Source organism: Triturus cristatus, chromosome 10 (genome assembly GCF_964204655.1).
Source record: "Triturus cristatus chromosome 10, aTriCri1.1, whole genome shotgun sequence".
NCBI lineage: Eukaryota > Metazoa > Chordata > Amphibia > Caudata > Salamandridae > Triturus > Triturus cristatus.
Genome location: NC_140593.1, coordinates 25,081,567 through 25,101,412, shown reverse-complemented (window position 1 = coordinate 25,101,412; position 19,846 = coordinate 25,081,567). Strand labels below are relative to the sequence as shown.

At 46.9% G+C, this 19,846-nt stretch overlaps 1 protein-coding gene across 1 annotated transcript in view; it reads right to left on the bottom strand.

Annotated features, from left to right (window-relative positions):
* Positions 1-619: 619 nt before the first annotated feature.
* Positions 620-19,846, bottom strand: part of LOC146788743 (vomeronasal type-2 receptor 26-like) — a 527,880-nt gene continuing 508,653 nt past the window's right edge. Inside the window, exon 5 of the mRNA XM_085630959.1 lies at positions 620-1,527. Coding sequence (XP_085487085.1) covers positions 620-1,527 — 908 coding nt within the window. The remainder of the gene's footprint in view (positions 1,528-19,846) is intronic.

The window sequence follows — 19,846 nt, the reverse complement described above, 5'->3', positions numbered from 1 at the left end:
ATGGCGGGGACACTGGCAACGACAGGCTGTCGGTGGCAGTCTCCCCGCCATCCTATACTGCTTTGCCACCCACCATATTTTGATGGCGGGCGGGGTGCAGGCAAGCAGAAAGACCAACTGCCATGCATCCGACAGGCTGCTTGAGCCCACCGGTCGGTGGAGGGCCTCCCAATCCCTAAACTGGTGGTGTTGCCTACCAGGCACCGCCGTAGGAATTAGGATGGTCCCTCCCCACCAGCCTTTCCATGACAGTTCATCCATGGCTGGAAAGCCTGGATGGGATGGACATTGTGGGCCTGTAGCCGGCCCACCTACTCCGCTGGCCCTTTTCTTTGGGTGTGGGGGGGCACCTATGTAGGTGCCCCCCAATAGATCCCTGTACCAAGTAACTGGCACTGCATGGTGCCTGTCACGTAGTACAGGGATGGGTTACACATGAGTCCATCCGCCATCCTAATCAGGCCCATAGAGGTGAAGTTAAGAATAGTAAATCTAAATACACACATATATGCCCACCTTGACGATATAGTGCTATCCAATATTCTGCACTTGATATTGTTGCAGAACGATAATTTGTCACTCTTTATTGTGAGATACAACTATCCCAGTCCTGTAAGTCTCAGGTGGTCCCTTGTCTCCCCATTAGATATTCCTTGGTGTTGAGCTCAGGCCTAAGGAGGATGATGTAGATTTTGGGGATGAAGATACAGCCCAGCAGACCAGCACTAGAAGTCAGGATGGCAAAGATCTCCACGGCCACCATGTACCTGCCCTTGGTGCTCAGGTATGCTGGGATGAAGGAGACCCAGACGCTGCAGAACACCAGCATGCTGAAGGTGATAAACTGGGCCTCGTTGAAAGTAGCCGGTAACTTTCTAGCTATGGAGGCAACAACAAAACTCAGAAGAGCCAAGAATCCCATGTAACCAACCGCAGCGTAGAAGGCAACAACAGAACCCTCGTTGCACTGTAAGATCATCTTCCCAGTTTCTGATCTGGTGTCAATGTCTGGGAATGGGGCAGAGAGGAAGAGCCACACAGTACAGATCACCACCTCCCCCAGTGAGCAGAAGAGCACCAAAAAGCTGGAAACTCGTGGGTCCACATACTTTCTGAGCTTGCTGCCGGGCTTTGTGGCATTGAAGGCGATGATCACTGTGATAGTTTTAGCTAAAACTGAAGAAACAGCTATAGTGAAAATGATCCCAAAGGCCGTTTGCCGGAGGAGACAGGAAGTCTTTGAAGGACGTCCAATGAAAAGAAGACAGCAGAGGAAGGACAGCAGGAGGGAGAGGAGGAGGATGTAGCTAAGATCCCTGTTATTGGCTTTAACCAGAGGTGTGTTCCTGTATTTGATAAAGACTCCCAGCACTCCAGCAGTGAAGAGGGAAAATAAACTTGTAATGGAGGTTAAGGCTACTCCCAGTTGATCCCCATAGGCCAGGAACTCTACCACCCGTGGAATGCAGGCATCTCTCTTCTGATTGGACCATTGGTCTTCAGGGCATGCTAAGCAGTTTGCCATATCTGCAGGAAAAGAACATTTTTCAGTATTACAGTAGATGCTTTCAAGTAGGGAGAGATGAGTGGAATGTGACACAGTAGAGTCATTCTGTGTACCTGTGAGCGGGTGTACTGTCTGTGGAACATGCACATTGCAAGTCATTAGCAAAAAAGCATATTGACCCGGCATCTCCATTGAGGTGTCAAGAAGGACACACATAGGAGCAGCTGTCAGCTTGCAGGAGTCACCCCACAGCGCTTGAGTGTCCTATAAAATCCCTCACAAACCTAGGAGCAGTAGCAGAATATTTTTCAAGTGATTGGCTGTAGGGTGTGGATACACTCATCCTATCCACATACATGTATGTATTAGTCTGCAATGGGTCATGCACATAGGCAACAGGAAGATGCTCCTGTTCAAAGAGGCATGTCCTCAGCCAATAAAAGAATATCTTTAGAGAAGGGATCATCTAGCAGCACCTGTAATGTCAGAGTCTTGCCCCTACTTGGAAAAAGACTCCCTATTGTATGTACCCTGGTGCTGCTGGGTTGGAAATGCAGCCCCTTAGGCTACATTATGTGAATTGCTCAATGTTTTAATCTAATCTCCTGATTTTACATAATCCTCATTCACATCAAGGCCCCTCCTCTGCAGTGTGGACACGATCTTGACGTCCCAACACCTCTACGCACAGCTCTTTTGTTCTCCAATTAAGGTTTCCTCTGTCAGATTTTGAACTATAAATAGATAAATATCATACTGTAAACAACAAAAGGCTGTGAGGAAATGTACACATGAAATCCATAGATTTTTTGCGAGAATATTTTCTTCTCAAACACAAGTGGACTTTCTAAACCTTAGCAGGATTGTAATTTGACTGACTTGTCTTATTCTTATTTTTCTTCTGTTGCTGTCAGACCTCTTGCACTGGTCCTAAGTCGGGGGTACGTCTTCGGCGAATGTTACAGAGAGGTGGGAATCTTGCTTAGCTGGGCTGCTTTGACCTCAGATCGGGAGTCCACTACTCTCGTGTAGACCCTGATTGCAGGTGTAGGTCTAAATTCCGATCCTGGAATGATGAGTTGTGGGATAATTATCACACCCTCAAAGTTTCCTCTGATACATTCTGACATAAGCAATCAATAATGCCATTTTGTTCTTTCTATGTGTGCTGCAGGATGCAAAAGCTACGGAGAAATAAAAGTATTTCTCCTCGTTGCGCCATTTTAATGCCAGCTGCTGCATGGCGCCGCCTCCATGTAAATCTGGGGCAGCATCAAAAAAAGATGGGTGTTGCGGTGAAACACCCACAGCAACACCCATTGCACACCCCTTTCATGCAGATACCTGCATAAAAGGGCACCATATTTACAACGCCAACGCTTAACGCCACTTTATAAATCTGATGCAGGGCAATGCACCACCAGAACATTCGTAAAAGTGACATTGCAGTGGCACAACCCCCTTGTAAATATTCCCCATGGTTGCTTGATCAAACCTAATTTGAATCAGTCCTATTAAGTATTTTTCAGAATAAAAAGTGCTGCTTTTTTGAGAATAATGTAAGAAAGCGGTACAAAAGGGGGTGGTGATGGACAGAGCATCAGAACCAATAAAAAACACTCACACCCAGCCAACAGATCTGGGTTTGATCCATCACCGTTCTCTAGCCCACTCTGCCACCCCAGTTCAGACATGGCCATATGCAAATCAGTCTGACCCTGTGCCTCATAGGAACAGTCCAGCCCGAACTGCCAAGCCATGTCTTACCTGGACCGGAAACAAGCTTCCTAGGACCGGATTCTGGCATTTCAGCTGTCTTCAGCCAGATTTGCTTGAATCCAGTGGCAGGGTGAGCAAGGGACTCAACATCTGAGCATACCCTGACAACTTATGGCAAACAAAGCGGTACAAAAGGGGGTGGTGATGGACGGAGCATCAGAATCAATCAAATACTCACACCCAGACATCAGACCTGGGTTTGATCCATCACCGTTCTCTAGCCCACGCTGCCACGCCAGTTCAGACATGGCCATATGCAAATCAGTCTTGACCCTGTGCGTCATGCGAACAGTTCAGCCCGACCTGCCAAGCCATGTCTTCCCTGGACCAGAAACAAGATTCCTAGGACCCGTTTCTGGCATTTCAGCCATCTTCAGCCAGGCTTGCTTGAATCCAGTGGCAAAGTGAGCAAGGAACTCAACGTCTGAGCATACCCTGCCAACTTATGGCGAACAAAGCGGTACAAAAGGGGGTGGTGATGGACGGAGCATCAGAACCAAACAAACACTCACACCCAGTCAACAGATCTGGGTTTGATTCATCACCATTCTCTAACTCACTCTGCCACCCCAGTTCAGACATGGCCATATGCAAATCAGTCTGACCCTGTGCCTCATGGGAACAGTCCAGCCCGAACTACCAAGCCATGTCTTCCCTGGACCGGAAACAAGCTTCCTAGGACCGGTTTCTGGCATTTCAGCCATCTTCAGGCAGGCTTGCTTGCATCCAGTGGCAAAGTGAGCAAGGGACTCAACGTCTGAGCATACCCTGCCAACTTATGGCGAAAAAAGCGGTACAAAAGGGGGTGGTGATGGACGGAGAATCAGAACCAATCAAACACTCACACCCAGTCAACAGATCTGGGTTTGATCCATCACTGTTCTCTAGCCCACTCTGCCACCCCAGTTCAGACATGGCCATATGCAAATCACTCTGACCCTATGCCTCATAGGAACAGTCCAGTCCGAACTGCCAAGCTATGTCTTCCCTGGACCGGCAACAAGCTTCCTAGGACCGGTTTCTGGCATTTCAGCCGTCTTCAGCCAGGCTTGCTTGTACCGCTTTTTTGAGGAAGCATATGTTATCCTAGTCGAATTAGAACCAATTCTTCCCATAATGTTTGAATGCCATAGTGCAGAATATCCTGGATTGACAGATGTTGTGAGTTGACTGTCCCTTTGCCACACAGGTGGGATACTCTGTTCTGACTGGTACACCCGAGAGCTTTTCTTCAGAAGGGGGTGCTTGAGGCATTTTCTGAATTTATTCTTCTAATGGTGATATGGTTTACTGAAGTAGCATGGAACAAGTCACGTGTAAACTAAAGAGGAAGGGGGCCAGATTCTCAACCTGACCTGATGTCTCAGTTTAGACATGAAGTCTATCTTTAGACCTGACATCAAAGGTCAGACCTCAATTCTACGTTCAGACCTTAAGTCTAAGTTTACATCTGAATTCTAACTTAAGACCCTAAGTCTGAGGCACATATTTACAATATTTTGGCATAGGGCGGCTCCACACGCCTTCCAGCGGTGCTTCTCCACATCAAAAGAAAAGAGCAGGAATGCACTGTATCCGCAAGATGTAGCACATTCCTGTCCTTTCTGTCAGCGCTGGCACACACACTGCAGCCGAGTGCCAAAGCATGCACCCTTTCACAATTGTGCAAGGATGTCTGTGTTGTTGGCATGAATATTTTGGGGCACGAAGGGACATCATAGGGGACATTTCCCTCGTTCTAGGTATACTTCGGATTGCAGCACACATAGAAAGAGGGAAAAAGAGAATGAACACATTTCTCCTCATTACGTCTGTTTGGGAAGGCATTAGCTTTGACACTGACCCAGATTTACGCTATTTTGTTAATCTGAGGCAGTGTCAAAACCCATGGGTGTTGCGTGGGAACACCCACAACAACACCCATGGAATGTCCCTTTCAGGCAGAGTAAGTCATTGCCTTAATGCATATTGACATGGCCATGAAAAGCCACACAGAGTGGCTTTGCTTGGCCTTGTAGCTATAGGCCGGCACACTGCGCCTCCGTAGTATCACAAAAGTGACGCTCAGTAAAAATGCCACAGGGGCATTGTAAATATGCCCCTAAGTTTAGATCTCAAGTCTATCTTTAGACCTGAAGTTTAATGCAGCCGGACCACATATGCAAAGAGGTCTTTGATTGCCATTAAATATGTTGCATACATGACTTTCCAGTAACATGTCTGCACCTTTGATCTGTAAATTGAATACCTGTGCCCTGAGTGTGCACAGTAGCATACTGTGCTGCAGACACTAACATCTGTGCTCTCAGTGTACAATGCACTGTACTGTTCTATGCCTGAGTATCTATAGTAGTGTAGAGTTCTGCAGAAACTGAGATCTGTGGCCTGAGTGAGTAAGATATTTTACTGTACTGAAGAAACCGAGGTATGAGCCCTGAGTGTGCAAGGTACTGTACCGCACTGCAGAAAATTAGGTCCGTGCCCTGAGTGTGTGCGGTAAAAAAGGGGTACCATCCTGAATATCCTGGGGCAAAGAATTTGTGCAGGTCATACTCTTCCTCCATCTTCCTTCTTCAAGCATGATGCTCCCATTTAAATAAAGAGAAGGGCACTCAAGGGGTCTAATTCATAAACTGCACATTGTAGTACATAACATAGTACTACTGTAGTACGCCTTTTTTCCTACTTATTGCAGGTCAAAAACCTATGGTTCAAAATCTCCACCACCAACTGTTGTATATTTTACATGCATGTGTTTCCTACTAAGGGCCCAATTATGATGCAGGCTGAAACGACTCCAACCATTGGTTGGAGCCCTTCAGATCGCATCATAATCGGCTGGTTGGATTCCTTTCCGACAGACCCATTTAGATGGGGTCGGTTGGAAGGGAATTCAAATCGGATTTCCGAATGGCCTCCAATAGACTCGGAGAGCCCGTTTGCCATTCGAAAGCCTTCGGTAATCCCTCGGCCGGCTCTTTAAAGACGAGGGATTACGATGGCTGATAACCACAGCCTTTCTGTGCCGGCCTTTTGGACACAGAAAGGCTTTGGGAATCTGTCTTTGGGGGTCCCCAGCAGGGCCCCCATGGGTGCAAGGCCACCGAATGGCAGCTTAGGGGGCACTTATGGGGCCCCCATGTTGACCCCTGAACCCGGTGGCAGGCACTTTGAGGTGCCTGCCACGGGGTGCAGTTATGAACTGCACCTCTGCTCTTTGCAATGAAAGCATGAATTCCGTTCGGAATGCATGTTCCCATTGTAAAGAATAGCATTGAGACCGACCCTACTTGTGGAACCGAAGACAGGAGGTCATTCGGTTCCAGTTCCCAACCGATGTAGGATGGACTCCAGCCTGTCCGACATCGGAATTTGGCCCTTATTAATTAATGTAACAGGGAATCTGGGAGTGGTGCAAAAAAAGGGAATAGCTGCAGGTAAATGGAAGTAGTTTAGGGAGTAGCAAGGAGGGGTAAAGGATGAGGTAAGGAGTAGTTTATTAATGAACATGCTAATACCAGCAACCACCCACAAATAAATAAGACCATTGTTATTCACAAATTACATGTCTATGGTTACTACTGCCCTAAAGGTGACAAAACAGTAGCAAATGGGGGCATTGCTAAGATGGCACTCAAGAAGGAGGCATTTTGAGGAGCTCTGTTCATGGCCTGGCCCATCATCTTGGATATACAAGCTCCCCTCCACAATGTGCCCCCAGAGTGGCTGGCATCTGTAAGCACAGTTGAGGGGGCCGCTGAAACGAGCAAAAGTAGGATCCAACATAGCCAGGAGAGATGCCAAGACAAAAGGGGGTGACCAATGTACAAAGTGTGGGGTGCCACTTAGAGAATCCTGCTTGGTCTAGCGGGACAGTGGATGCTGGGGGGACCCTGAGATTTGGGGCTTTGACTGAGCGTACAGTACAATGACATCCAGGTGGCTTGAGGGCCTGTGGGGCCCTGGATTTGATGCAGACAATAGGAGGAATAGTTGGGGCCAGCTGGATCCCAGTAGACTCTGGGTAGTCAGGGAAGGTCCCCCACTGTAGTGCAACCAGCTGAAGAATGACCCCAAGAGAGGTTGACAAGAAATGATGACCATAAAGAGGCACCTCTGAGCACTGTGATGAGGCCCGCTCAGGTGGTGTCTACATGGGGGTACTGAGGGACCTGGTGGGAGTGCAGAGCAGCCCCCTGCAACATACGTATCCCTCTTGCCTGTGAGCAGGAGGTGAGATGCAAAAGAGGGGAGACACTGGGTATCATGAGAGCTGGAGATGAGGCTGACGCAGTGACGGGTTGTGGAGCTAAGAGGTAGGTGGAGGGTGCTCGTGCCTGTGGGAGGGGATGTGAGTTGACTCCTGCTGGGGCGTGCACTGTAAACATTGCAGCTACATGGTTGGCCCCAATGGGCCCTGGTGGGGGCAGAAGACCCACACTTCCCTTGTGGAAGGTGGCCCTAAAGACGAAGTCTGACCAGACATCAGACCATACACTGCAACCCACCCTGAATGATGGAGGACCAAGGGGTGCCCCCCGAGACCTAGGGAGGATGTCCCCCACAGCCAAGGAATATGGGTCCCATGTCAGACCCTCCAAGACTCCCATATAGCAGGGATGGATGTAGTCTACCTGAGAATGGACTGAAGAATTACACAGTCAGTATCCAGTAATTAAGGACAAAAAACTAGCCCCAGAAAACAAGAAAAATGCATTAGCCTTGGATCTTGGTCTCCTGAGGACAGACAACAAGAAACTGGTGGAGAGAGTGGATGGAACAGATCAAATCTGGGGAGATCTGGGGTCCCGGGTTAGGGGCCGCAATGTGGAATTCCAGGCCCTTCTACAAACAGTTGCCCAACTTTAGGAAAATGTCGAAGACGCAGAAGGGTGTTGAGGTTCTGGACTTTTAAGAGTCCAGAGGTGTCAGGGAAACAACACACGAAGACCCCTGAGTTCCTTCCTGTCTCGGTGCACAAATAAACAGAGACGCGGGTTTCTCGATGGTGGCGTCAGAGACCAAGATTTATTTATTGCAGGGACACAGAAGTCATAGGAACCACACAGAGGCAGAATCTGCGAGACTGTTCAAATTGCATTAAGTGGGTTGTTCCTTAAATACACGAAATATGTCTTTAGGCAACATTACACGAATATTTCTCATGCCCAACCCGGTATCCCAAACAAACAATAAACAGACATCAAACAATAATTAGTCGTAGGTTTTCGGTATTCGATCAGGTCCCCTTGTCAGTTTTCCATTCTTTGCCCGATCCTCCCCATCATAAAAATCGTAACCTCCCCATTGTAAAAGCCCAGAAGGAGAGGAGCAGAGCCAGGTGAAAAGGATTGAAAAGTAGGATAAGAGGTGTTTATGGATCATAAACGGGCATGGCTACCGTCTTCGGCCTCTCAGTCAGGACAATGGACACGAGAACCAGTATAGCAGGACTGGCCTCAGGCAAGGGAGGCAGCTTGATTCTGCCTAGTCATGCAGCGTCAGCCTTCCTTGGGGTTCGAGCTTACGTGTCCTTAACAAGGTGAGTCTGCCGGGGTCATCGCTCGTCCATTGACTATGTGAGGGCAAGAAACAAAATGGATGCCGTAACTAAAATGGATGCCATGACTTAACAACAGAATGCCCTATTTCTCAGTGAATTCATGCTAGTTGCGCAGCGAAAACACTGTCATGCATATAATGGATCATTTACGGTCCATTGGTACCAAAATCGTGTCAGTACTATGATACCGAATACACGGGTTTGGATCGCTACAGAACCTCAGAACCTCAGTGTTCAAGACAGACCAATGTGAGAATAGTGGAAGTCCCAGGGTTAAAGGAGGGGCCAATAATTGTCTCTGTTTCTGGAGGACTGGCTCCCCAGGGAGGTTCTCAAAGGCAAAGCATCTAAAACGCTGATGATTAAACAATCACAAACCACCTCAACCGATAGTGGCATTGCTGTGCAACTTTCACGACAGGGACCATATCCTGCAGGTGTCACGGACACACAGACCCTGTATCCCAACTATGCCAATGCCATCCAAAAACAAAGAAATAATTTCAGTGGGGTAAAGCAACACCTCCACACAACCTTGAATACAACGTTTCCACGCGACTGGGGATGCCTGGGAGTGGGGTTGCTACCTCCTCCTGGATTGAGGCAAACAATCTACTAATCAAAAGTGGAGGAGGCAGAAACAGAGGCAGATAAGACTGGGGGGGGCAGTGCTGGCTCCAATAAGATCCCAGGCAAAGGGCGGAACGAGTCAAGGTGGTTGCAGACATCCAGAGCTGCAGATTTTGGGTGTCAAGCAACAAAAAGGAGGCCTTGATGAAGAACTCAGAAGAAAATGAAAGCTACTAGGGGTGCTTAAGGGAATGCTCAGGAGAAACTGACAGGCCAGTAGTCACTTCAATGACAGTGTACACAATAATTTGAAGTTAGCGATGGCTCATACAGGCCGATGGGAGACTGTTGAGTGGCCTACAACTTATTCCAGATGCTGGGCTGGTTAGACAAGAAGGGTGACTACAGCAAGGGTGACAAGAAGGGTGACTACAGCTTGCCCGGCACCTCTATAGTTCTGGAGTTAGATTCCTGAGAGCAGACTTGTAATTCAAAAATGCAATGTTGTTATTGTTGTTGGGAGGCTACAGATACCTCGGGCATTGGGAGCGTGGGACATTTTGAAACCACAGTGTGAGGCGTTTGGGTGGGGGCCATTCAGGGGATGATTAGAGGCACACTGAGATACCTACAAAATGGTCACATATTGCCTAACACAACAGAGTCTTCCGCTTAAGTTGTTATCCTGTAACATAAGTTGGCTGGGATGTGAATGGAAGTGGGGGTAATGTGGAAATACTTAACACAACTGAATCCAAATATTCTTCTCCAAGAGATGCATCTCACAGGAAACACTAGTAGTATACTACACCATGGCAAGACACTCCACTAATACATGATAGATACTCACCAAGATCAAGAGGGGTAGACATTCTAGTTCACTGATCCCTACCCCTCATGGTAACACACACATGGATAGACAAGTTGGGATGCCAAGCAACAGTGAGTGGCCAGTGTAATGGACTCGCCCTCACACTGGCCACTTGGTCCTTCCAGCAGGTTTACAAACAATGGGACTAGTCAAAATGTGAGTGTAACTAGCGGAAGTGGCGGACTCCGTCCCGCTGATTGAGATGACCTAAAATTAATACATCATGGGGAAAGAGACAGAATGACAAAATCAGGCGATCTACCAAGACCAAGTCACGACCCACTCCTATAGATTTTTCTGAAGACCATGGGATTGGTACACCTGTGCTGAGAGAAACATCCAGAAACCCACCAAAACACCTATAACTCCAATTAGACACCTTCTACTCCTCCCTTGCCATAAAACACCAAGTAGGATGATTTGGACACCCAGAGATACATTCACAGGGCATATCTAACCATTCACCACTGACAGTACTTCTGAAGACAGGCATGAAGCGATCAAGGGGGGAGTTGGAAATTGGACCCTTGGGACCTAGCAGTCTGGTAAAATAAGAAACTCATGATGGAGATTAGCCCCCAATACTTCCAGGAGAACTTGGGGACAACAGCCTAGTAGTTCACCCTGTGAGAGACATACAAGACAGTTTTGAGATAAATCCTGTCTGCACACATTATGGGCAAACACAAAGGGGCCGATTCAGATCCGGGTCGGAAGGGCACCGAACGCGATCCGGCCGGAAAAACTATGAGCCGTACGCGTGTTTTCCACCCGACTCGTAGAGCTGTACGAGCGAGCAAGTGCGATGCGAGCTACGTGAAATTCACCGACCGAGTCGTTTCAGGGTCCGAACCACTCCGTACGTCTCGGCTGTAAGCTAAACGTGGCGTACAATGGATGCGATTTACGACCAAGCCAGTACGATGCACGCGTAATGATTATTAATTAACACATTTCTTCCCACCCTTTACCTCTATAATTCACAATAAGCACCTAAAAAACACAATTAACATAATTAATGATCAATTAATTAAATAATATTAATTTACAACTAATTAATAATTTAGTAAAAAGAAATTACTATGCACCCTTTACCCCTATATAAATGCCACAACCTGCAAACACATTTACATAAAAAAATAATAACACAATTAAGAAACTTAAATATCAATGAAGTAACTAACATTAATTAAAAAAATATTAATTTATTATCATTTAATTACTTCCCAATCTATAACCCTATAAACCCACAACCCGCTACAGAACAAAAAAATACAAAATATAATTAAATTAAATTTTATAGCTAATAAAAATGTAACTGATGTAGTAAGAAAATAAAACAATGATTAACCAAATAATTATAATAACAAAGAGTGTTCCTATAGTTCCTCGAAAATAGAGTTGTATCAACGTGAAGGCTGGGGTGAGTTAAATGTACCATGTAGGCCTAAAGGGAAATCCATATGTCGGATTTAAATGCCCTCACACACCCTTGCAGGTGTCATGCTTCATCATTTGGGCTGCTCCTCGCCGGGCCGGCGGTGCAATGCCTAGCGGGCTCCCTAAGAAGGGGCACTTTGACGGAGATCTTCTATCCGACTGCCGTGTAGGTGAAGTGCGGGTGTGGGGCCTGGTTAATGTAGATATCAAGTAGTGAAATTAAAAAAAGGTAAGGAGTGCCTGATGAAAGTGAGTTTTATTCTGATGGCCTCCTATCTTAGTTTAAAAGCGTGTGTACATGACACTTATACGAGTGTAATGTCTCATGTTAAAGTGGCATGTAATTTGTAAGAGTCGGTCAACATGTTTCTCGCTTGGAGCAGTTATGCTCGCGATTCTTCAGGACCTTAATGGAAAAAGTTATCTACATTCATCAACCTACTTAGGTTAGGGTTTTATGTCAGTCTACGTCTTTACTTCCAGACTCAATACCTGTTAAGGTCAGGGGCTACCTGACAAGGAGAAAGGTATGGTCAAGTAAATATACAGGTACTTTTAATAAAAACACTTGGTAAAGCCTTCAATGTGAGTCACACTCTATAGCTTGACTTAAAAGTAGTGCGATTTCGCAGCATATGTCACAGTTATTAATGACCCGCAGTCGTGCATCCCTCGGTGAGCTAAAGTGACTATTCACCGGTGTGGAACATCTAAAGAGGGTGGCACATGTCCGTGTAAAGTTGACTCACCCTAGTCAGTTACTATCCTGGCCTCAACAGTACTCGGTGGGCTTGTACACGGGTATCACTTCCTCAAGTTGATAGGACTGTGTTAGACGAGATATACAACATTCATATGAACTGATGTGGTCGTATTAAAAACACAAAGAATAAACGTCAGAGCAGTAGTCTATAGATTATTAATTATTTTCATTAAAAAAAGTGCATGGAATGTCAATGCCCCATGTCATGTCCTCGTCGTAAGCCCTTTACTGAACTCGCCTGTTGTTTTATGGACAGCAGAAGAGTGCATAGTGGCACCAGGATGGGGGAAGGAGGGTGGGAGGGGGGTGTACCGGGTGAGTCAATTGGGATGTAGGACATCGTCACCTGAAATTTATAACAAATAAAGTTAACATAATAGTTAGTGTCATGCAGGACCCCAATTAGAGTATGGTCATTTGGTGTTGACACAAGGTTTGGATCATGTTGTACACCTTGTGCCTATTGTATCTACTAATTATTGGTAGTCCATGCTTTACTACTATACCCTCGTAACCACCTGTCGGGGTGCGGTGATTCTCCGAGCCCGGCGTCTATTATGGCGCCCGAAGAGGGTTACTCTGGACAGGGAAAGCCTGGTGAATTCGTCGAAGGAAGTGCATAATGCCTTCTATTGCACTTGCGAGGGGGTCGATGTGACCGGTTTGAGAATTGGTTATGGACACCTCATTACGATTGTTACGTTAGTCAAAGTGTCCTCGCATTGTACCCGTTGCGATTCTATGTACACAGCGTTAAATATGGGGAAGAATTATTGTGCGCGATTTTAGCCTAAGTACACAGACGATACCTGCTATTGATCATGTGGGAGGGTCGACATAACTTATGTTTATTTTGTAAAAGAAAGTAATCTCCTCGTGTTTGCCATGTTATGATACGCGTAGTGGCAGATATACGTACTAAACAAAGTCAAGAGTGCTATGCTGGTTTGAGTACTTACGCGTCTTCTTCCCGTGTACCGTAAATCGACCTACCCTCTCCACCGAGTCCGGAAGGTGGCGTGGTGGAGAGAGAGGTAGGACTTATGTCGATGGGCATGTCATGTGATGCGCAATTGGGTCATGTGATGCTTTTGTAAACATTGTGTCAAATACTGGCATCATGACGTCCGGAGGCCGTTTATTTTGGCTGCCATGTTGAAATGGAGTTCAGAAGCGTCGCTAGCATGACAACATATAGAGAATTGTTGTTGTGTGTATACTTTACTCAGTTCTGAGCATGAAACAGGAAGTCCTACCTCTCTCTCTCTCCACCACGCCACCTTCCGGACTCGGTGGAAAGGGTATCGTAAAGCATGGACTACCAATAATTAGTAGATACAATAGGCACAAGGTGTACAACATGATCCAAACCTTGTGTCAACACCAAATGGCCATACTCTAATGGGGGTTCTGCATGACACTAACTATTATGTTAACTTTATTTGTTATAAATTTCAGGTGACGATGTCCTACATCCCAATTGACTCATCCGGTACACCCCCCTCCCACCCTCCTTCCCCCATCCTGGTGCCACTATACACTCTTCTGCTGTCCATAAAACAACAGGCAAGTTCAGTAAAGGGCTTACGATGAGGACATGACATGGGGCATTGACATTCCATGCACTTATTTTTAATGAAAATAATTAATAACCTTATTGCAATAGAATCTTGAATCTATAGACTACTGCTCTGACGTTTATTCTTTGTGTTTTTAATACGACCACATCAGTTCATATGAATGTTGTATATCTCGCCTAACACCGTCCTATCAACTTGAGGAAGTGATACCCGTGTACAAGCCCACCGAGTACTGTTGAGGCCAGGATAGTAACTGACTAGGGTGAGTCAACTTTACACGGACATGTGCCACCCTCTTTAGATGTTCCACACCGGTGAATAGTCACTTTAGCTCACCGAGGGATGCACGACTGCGGATCATTAATAACTGTGACATATGCTGCGAAATCGCACTACTTTTAATTCAAGCTATAGAGTGTGACTCGCATTGAAGGCTTTACCAAGTGTTTTTATTAAAAGTACCTGTATATTTACTTGACCATACCTTTCTCCTTTTCAGGTAGCCCCTGACCTTAACAGGTATTGAGTCTGGAAGTAAAGACGTAGACTGACATAAAACCCTAACCTAAGTAGGTTGATGAATGTAGATAACTTTTTCCATTAAGGTCCTGAAGAATCGCGAGCATAACTGCTCCAAGCGAGAAACATGTTGACCGACTCTTACAAATTACATGCCACTTTAACATGAGACATTACACTCGTATAAGTGTCATGTACACACGCTTTTAAACTAAGATAGAAGGCCATCAGAATAAAACTCACTTTCATCAGGCACTCCTTACCTTTTTTTAATTTCACTACTTGATATCTACATTAACCAGGCCCCACACACGCACTTCACCTACACGGCAGTCGGATAGAAGATCTCCGTCAAAGTGCCCCTTCTTAGGGAGCCCGCTAGGCATTGCACCGCCGGCCCGGCGAGGAGCAGCCCAAATGATGAAGCATGACACCTGCAAGGGTGTGTGAGGGCATTTAAATCCGACATATGGATTTCCCTTTAGGCCTACATGGTACATTTAACTCACCCCAGCCTTCACGTTGATACAACTCTATTTTCGAGGAACTATAGGAACACTCTTTGTTATTATTGTACTAGGGGACCTTGTTCCTACTGGACCTCCCATTTCCTTGTGAGTGGAAAACGGCCTCGTTAGTCCCTCCTTTTGTTTCTAACCAAATAATTATGTCACATAAATTTAAAATATCTACTCTAAAACATAACTATTTAAAAACAATAATTTTAACGACTATATTTATGGATATGATATTAATGACTTCTTTATTTTAAAAATTGATATTACTTACCTTCAAATCGATATTCTTGCACTTGATATTTCCATTCCATGATATTTTTCACTCGATATTATGGCGAGTCGAAATTTGTTCCTCGATATTCTATCACATCTATTCAACATCTCAATTGCTGCAATGCTCTTGTCTCAGAACTCTTGCCCCATGTGTGTTTTTGGACTCCAGTGCTCATCTATTGACTAGACATGCTTACTGACAAACAATGGCATTCTCATGCAATTTCTAGGTGTTAGTGCCTGACCTGAAAGAATAACAAGGGACATTGTTGTTTGCCCGTGCAAGTGGTGTTCAGACTAAGAGGCCTATTAGGATGGTGGTCGGAAAACCACCCCGACCACCATGGAAGCAGAAAACAACCGCCCCCCCCGGCACCATGGTAAAACCGGTGGCCAAATTAGGATGATCCGCCAAACAACAATGACTGTGGCGGAACAGGGCAAAGAAAAACCACCCATAGCGGGTAGTGATTGCCAAAATCCATCTGCGGCGGTCGGATACGTGTTGGAAAAACACCAACCCGCTGCAAGCATAGCGGAGACACCGCATGGGAAATTAGGATATCCCGACAGTCCCACGGTACGTACCGCTGTTTCCGACCACCTCGGTTGCACACTGGAATGAATGGGAGAGCCAGCTGAGGAGCTGCAGCACAGCCACCGCTGTGGACGATCCGTGAAAATTATGGCGGATGAAGCAAAAAACCCACAATAAGGCTAAAAAGTGCACACAGCAAACTAGCCATGCCCCCCAAATACACAAAATACACCACAATGACACAATCACATGGCAAAAAGAAAAATAAATTTCCCAGGACAACACACACACCACACCTGACAGCAATACTCATTTGGACACACCCACATAGCTGAGTATAAAACCAGCCCCTTCCCTGACCACAATCCATTGCAATACTCCAGCAGGGAAGGGACACACACACCAGCTTAAAGGAGAGGCAAATAACACAACATCACTAGTCACACCTCACACTGCACCACCACCACTTCCACACCTGCACCACTAACCCCTGCACATCACACACCATACACATCACAACCACACCCACCACTCATACTCCTGCACCCACAACCACTTTGCACACCACACACCATGGTAACACATAAAATGCCCAAATTCACTCAGAGTGAGTTGACAGTCATGGTAAATGAGATAGTCAAAGTAGAACCACAACTGTTTGGTAGCCTGGTCCAGAAGAAACCATTAGTCACAAGGACACAAATGTGGGCAAGGATAGTCCAAAGCGTCAATGCAGTAGGGACCACCCCAAGATCCAAAAAGGAGATCATGAAGCGGTGGCATGATCTGAAGAGGGTTGTCAAAGAGAGGAGAAGCAAGAACCTTGAGCTGGCTCAGAGGACTGGCGGTGGCCCTCCCATTCCACCAAAACCATTCACATCATGGGAGGAGAAGGTGCTTGCCATACTGCATCCAGAGAGTCTCACAGGAGTAGCCGGGGGAGTGGAGGCTGGTAAGTACAAACAAATGACTACCACCGCACTGATATGTACTGCCTTGCACAACTACAAAGCTACACCACCTAGGACAAATTACATCCATCTGCACCATACACTCACAAAAACATGTTTCACGGATCGCACTCACATTCCCCCAAACGTAGCTACCAACATTACCATGTGGGCATGTGTACAGGCAGACAGCACTACAACTCTCACCAGGCCCCCTTGTCCCACAGCATCAGCAAGATGGAGCCCTCCCCTGACCCCACCCAGAAGCAAGTGTCAGCCATTACATTACCCTCATCAAACTTACAGGCAGGTAGCCAACTTCACAGTGAGGGTGTTTGTGAGTGGGAGGCCTGTACCACTACTCCCACCATGCACCCTCTCCCACACCTGAGCAGGATGGAGCCCTCCCCCACCCCACCCAGAAGCAAGTGTCAGCGAGTACATTAACCTTATCAAACTTACAGGTAGGTAGCCACATTCACAGTGAGGGTATTTGTGTGTGGGAGGTCTGTACCACTACTCCCACCATGCACCCTCTCCCACACCTGAGCAGGATGGAGCACTCCCCACCCAGAAGCAGTTGGAAGCCATTGCAGTACACCAAACAAACTTACAGGTAGGTAGCCATCTTCCCTGGGAGGGTGTCTGGGGTTAGGAGGCCTGCACTCCCACTCCCACCATGCCCCCTGTCCCACACCTCATTAGGATGGAGCCCTCCCTCCGCCCAGAAGCAGTTGGAAGCCATTGCAGTACACCAAACAAACTTACAGGTAGGTAGACATATTATACTGTCTTGTGACCCCACTGAGCAGGATGTAGGCCTCCACCATGCACACACAGATGTGTCACAAAACAAAGCCAAATGTGAGCACATTACAGGTAAGTAGCCAGTATGTGCACCCACACATTCGCCACAAAAGAAATGGTGCCATATGACAAAACCAGATCTCTCATTGCACAAATATGCTCACCTACCCCATTGCCACTCACAGTGTGCACACAGGTAAGCTAAGGAAACTGTGACAGCTACCAAAGTGTGACACACCAATAGACATGTAGAAGAAGTGTGGGCGCCTATTGACATGTGCATCACCATGGGGCAAGTGCAACAAGGACCATTCAACAAATACGAAAGCATGTGTAGTGGTACAAATCAAGATATGCACATGACAGGACAAAAGTATGCAGTAAATGACAATGGCCAGTCCATGTGACGCCTGCCAGGTCAGAAAAATCAACAAAGAGTCCTCAATGAAAAACATGTTGTGCCAGTCCCTAGATGGCAACAGGTCCCTGTAATCATGAATTATGCACGGGTCGCATGGTATGCCTTGACACCTCAAACCATGGACAAGTAACGCATGTACCACTGCATCTTGTCAGGAATCACAGTAGTGCACATAGTAAACAATGTGATGATCAGTCAATTGTGCAGTGTACAAAAAGTGAATGATACACAGCTAACAAAAAGCTTGTGGGGTGTACTACAATGACCATTTCCCATCTGATCCACAGGTGACCAAGAACTCACTGCAGAGAACTACACCAGCAACCTGCAAAGCCAGTCTTCCCCCGGTACATGGACTCTCGGAAGTTGACTCCCAGGATTCCCTGGAAGATGAGCTCGAAGCCGGCCCATCTGGTGTGCCAGGGAGCATCAGGTCCCAGGACCCTATCATAACCCCACCACATCTGCGGTAATAATAACTTCACTGCAGACCCCTGCTGTTATGGCCTGTGTGGCCACTGCCACCACCACCTCCACCACCACCACCACCAGTGCTGCCTGCAACACCCTCCCTGTCCCAGAGGATGACTACCCCACACCACCGACAGAAGTGGGCAGGGAGAGGATATGGGTGCACACAGTGGTGAGGCAACAGGTCCGTGGCAGCAGGGTAGGTGGGAGGGGAATGGTCAACCACAGACACCAGGAGGCTGAGACCCAATCCCTGGAACACATCACCAGAGTCCTTGGCACATACAAACAGGCCCAGGGACGAACGGGCCGGTCGGACAAACTGTTGCACAAGCTCTTCCTGCTGATGAAGTCCATCAACACCAGCATGAGACAAATTGTGGACCTCTTGGGCCAGCAAGTGGCGGTACTGAGGGACAAGCCCGCACCACAATCAACACCTTTACCTCCCTCTGGTGGGCCGCAGGATGACAGTTCACCATCCTACCCTACGCCCACAGAGAGGGGTGAGTCCTCAGACCCCACTGGCCCTGAAGCAGGCCCCCCTGCCAAATGACAAAGGGGCCGTCCTAAGAAGATCCTGGGAATATCTGGAGGCAAAGCATCTGCCAGACACCAGTCACGGAGCCAGCCATGATGGCAACCATCTTCACCACTGCATTGACTTTTTGGACTGTCCTTCCCCACACTGCCTTGTGAATGGCATCTGTCTTTTTGACTGGGTCACCACATCAATGTGGTGACTACTCGATTATCTCATTTACCATAACTGTCAGCTCACTGCTCCACCACCACCTAATTGGAAATGTACAACCCCTCACTTGTCACCATTGCAAATAATATATCCTTACACACATGTTGTCGTGTCAATCAATCAAACATTTGTCTGCTCCGTCTGTATTGCAGGATGTACAGTTTTCAACATGATCACAATGTACCAGGAGTATGGGCTGTATGTAGGTAAGGAGAAGTTGAAGGCACCTAGGGAAACACAACAGAACAACATTCACTGGTCTGGGTGTGGCATCACAGACATCACACAACACCTACTATCAGGATAACCCAACATGCACACATCACAATGGGCAACAAGTGTCAACATACACGTCCTGTAGATGTTCCCAAAAGACCTGTCCCAGAAACATTGCCATCCGCTGCTGAGTGTACAACTGGCTGCTGTTACAATTCTCACATACCCTTCACGACAACAGCAATATCAACAGACAATGGATATGTTGTACATTGTCATCCACCTTCAAGTGAAGTAGCAGGTGAT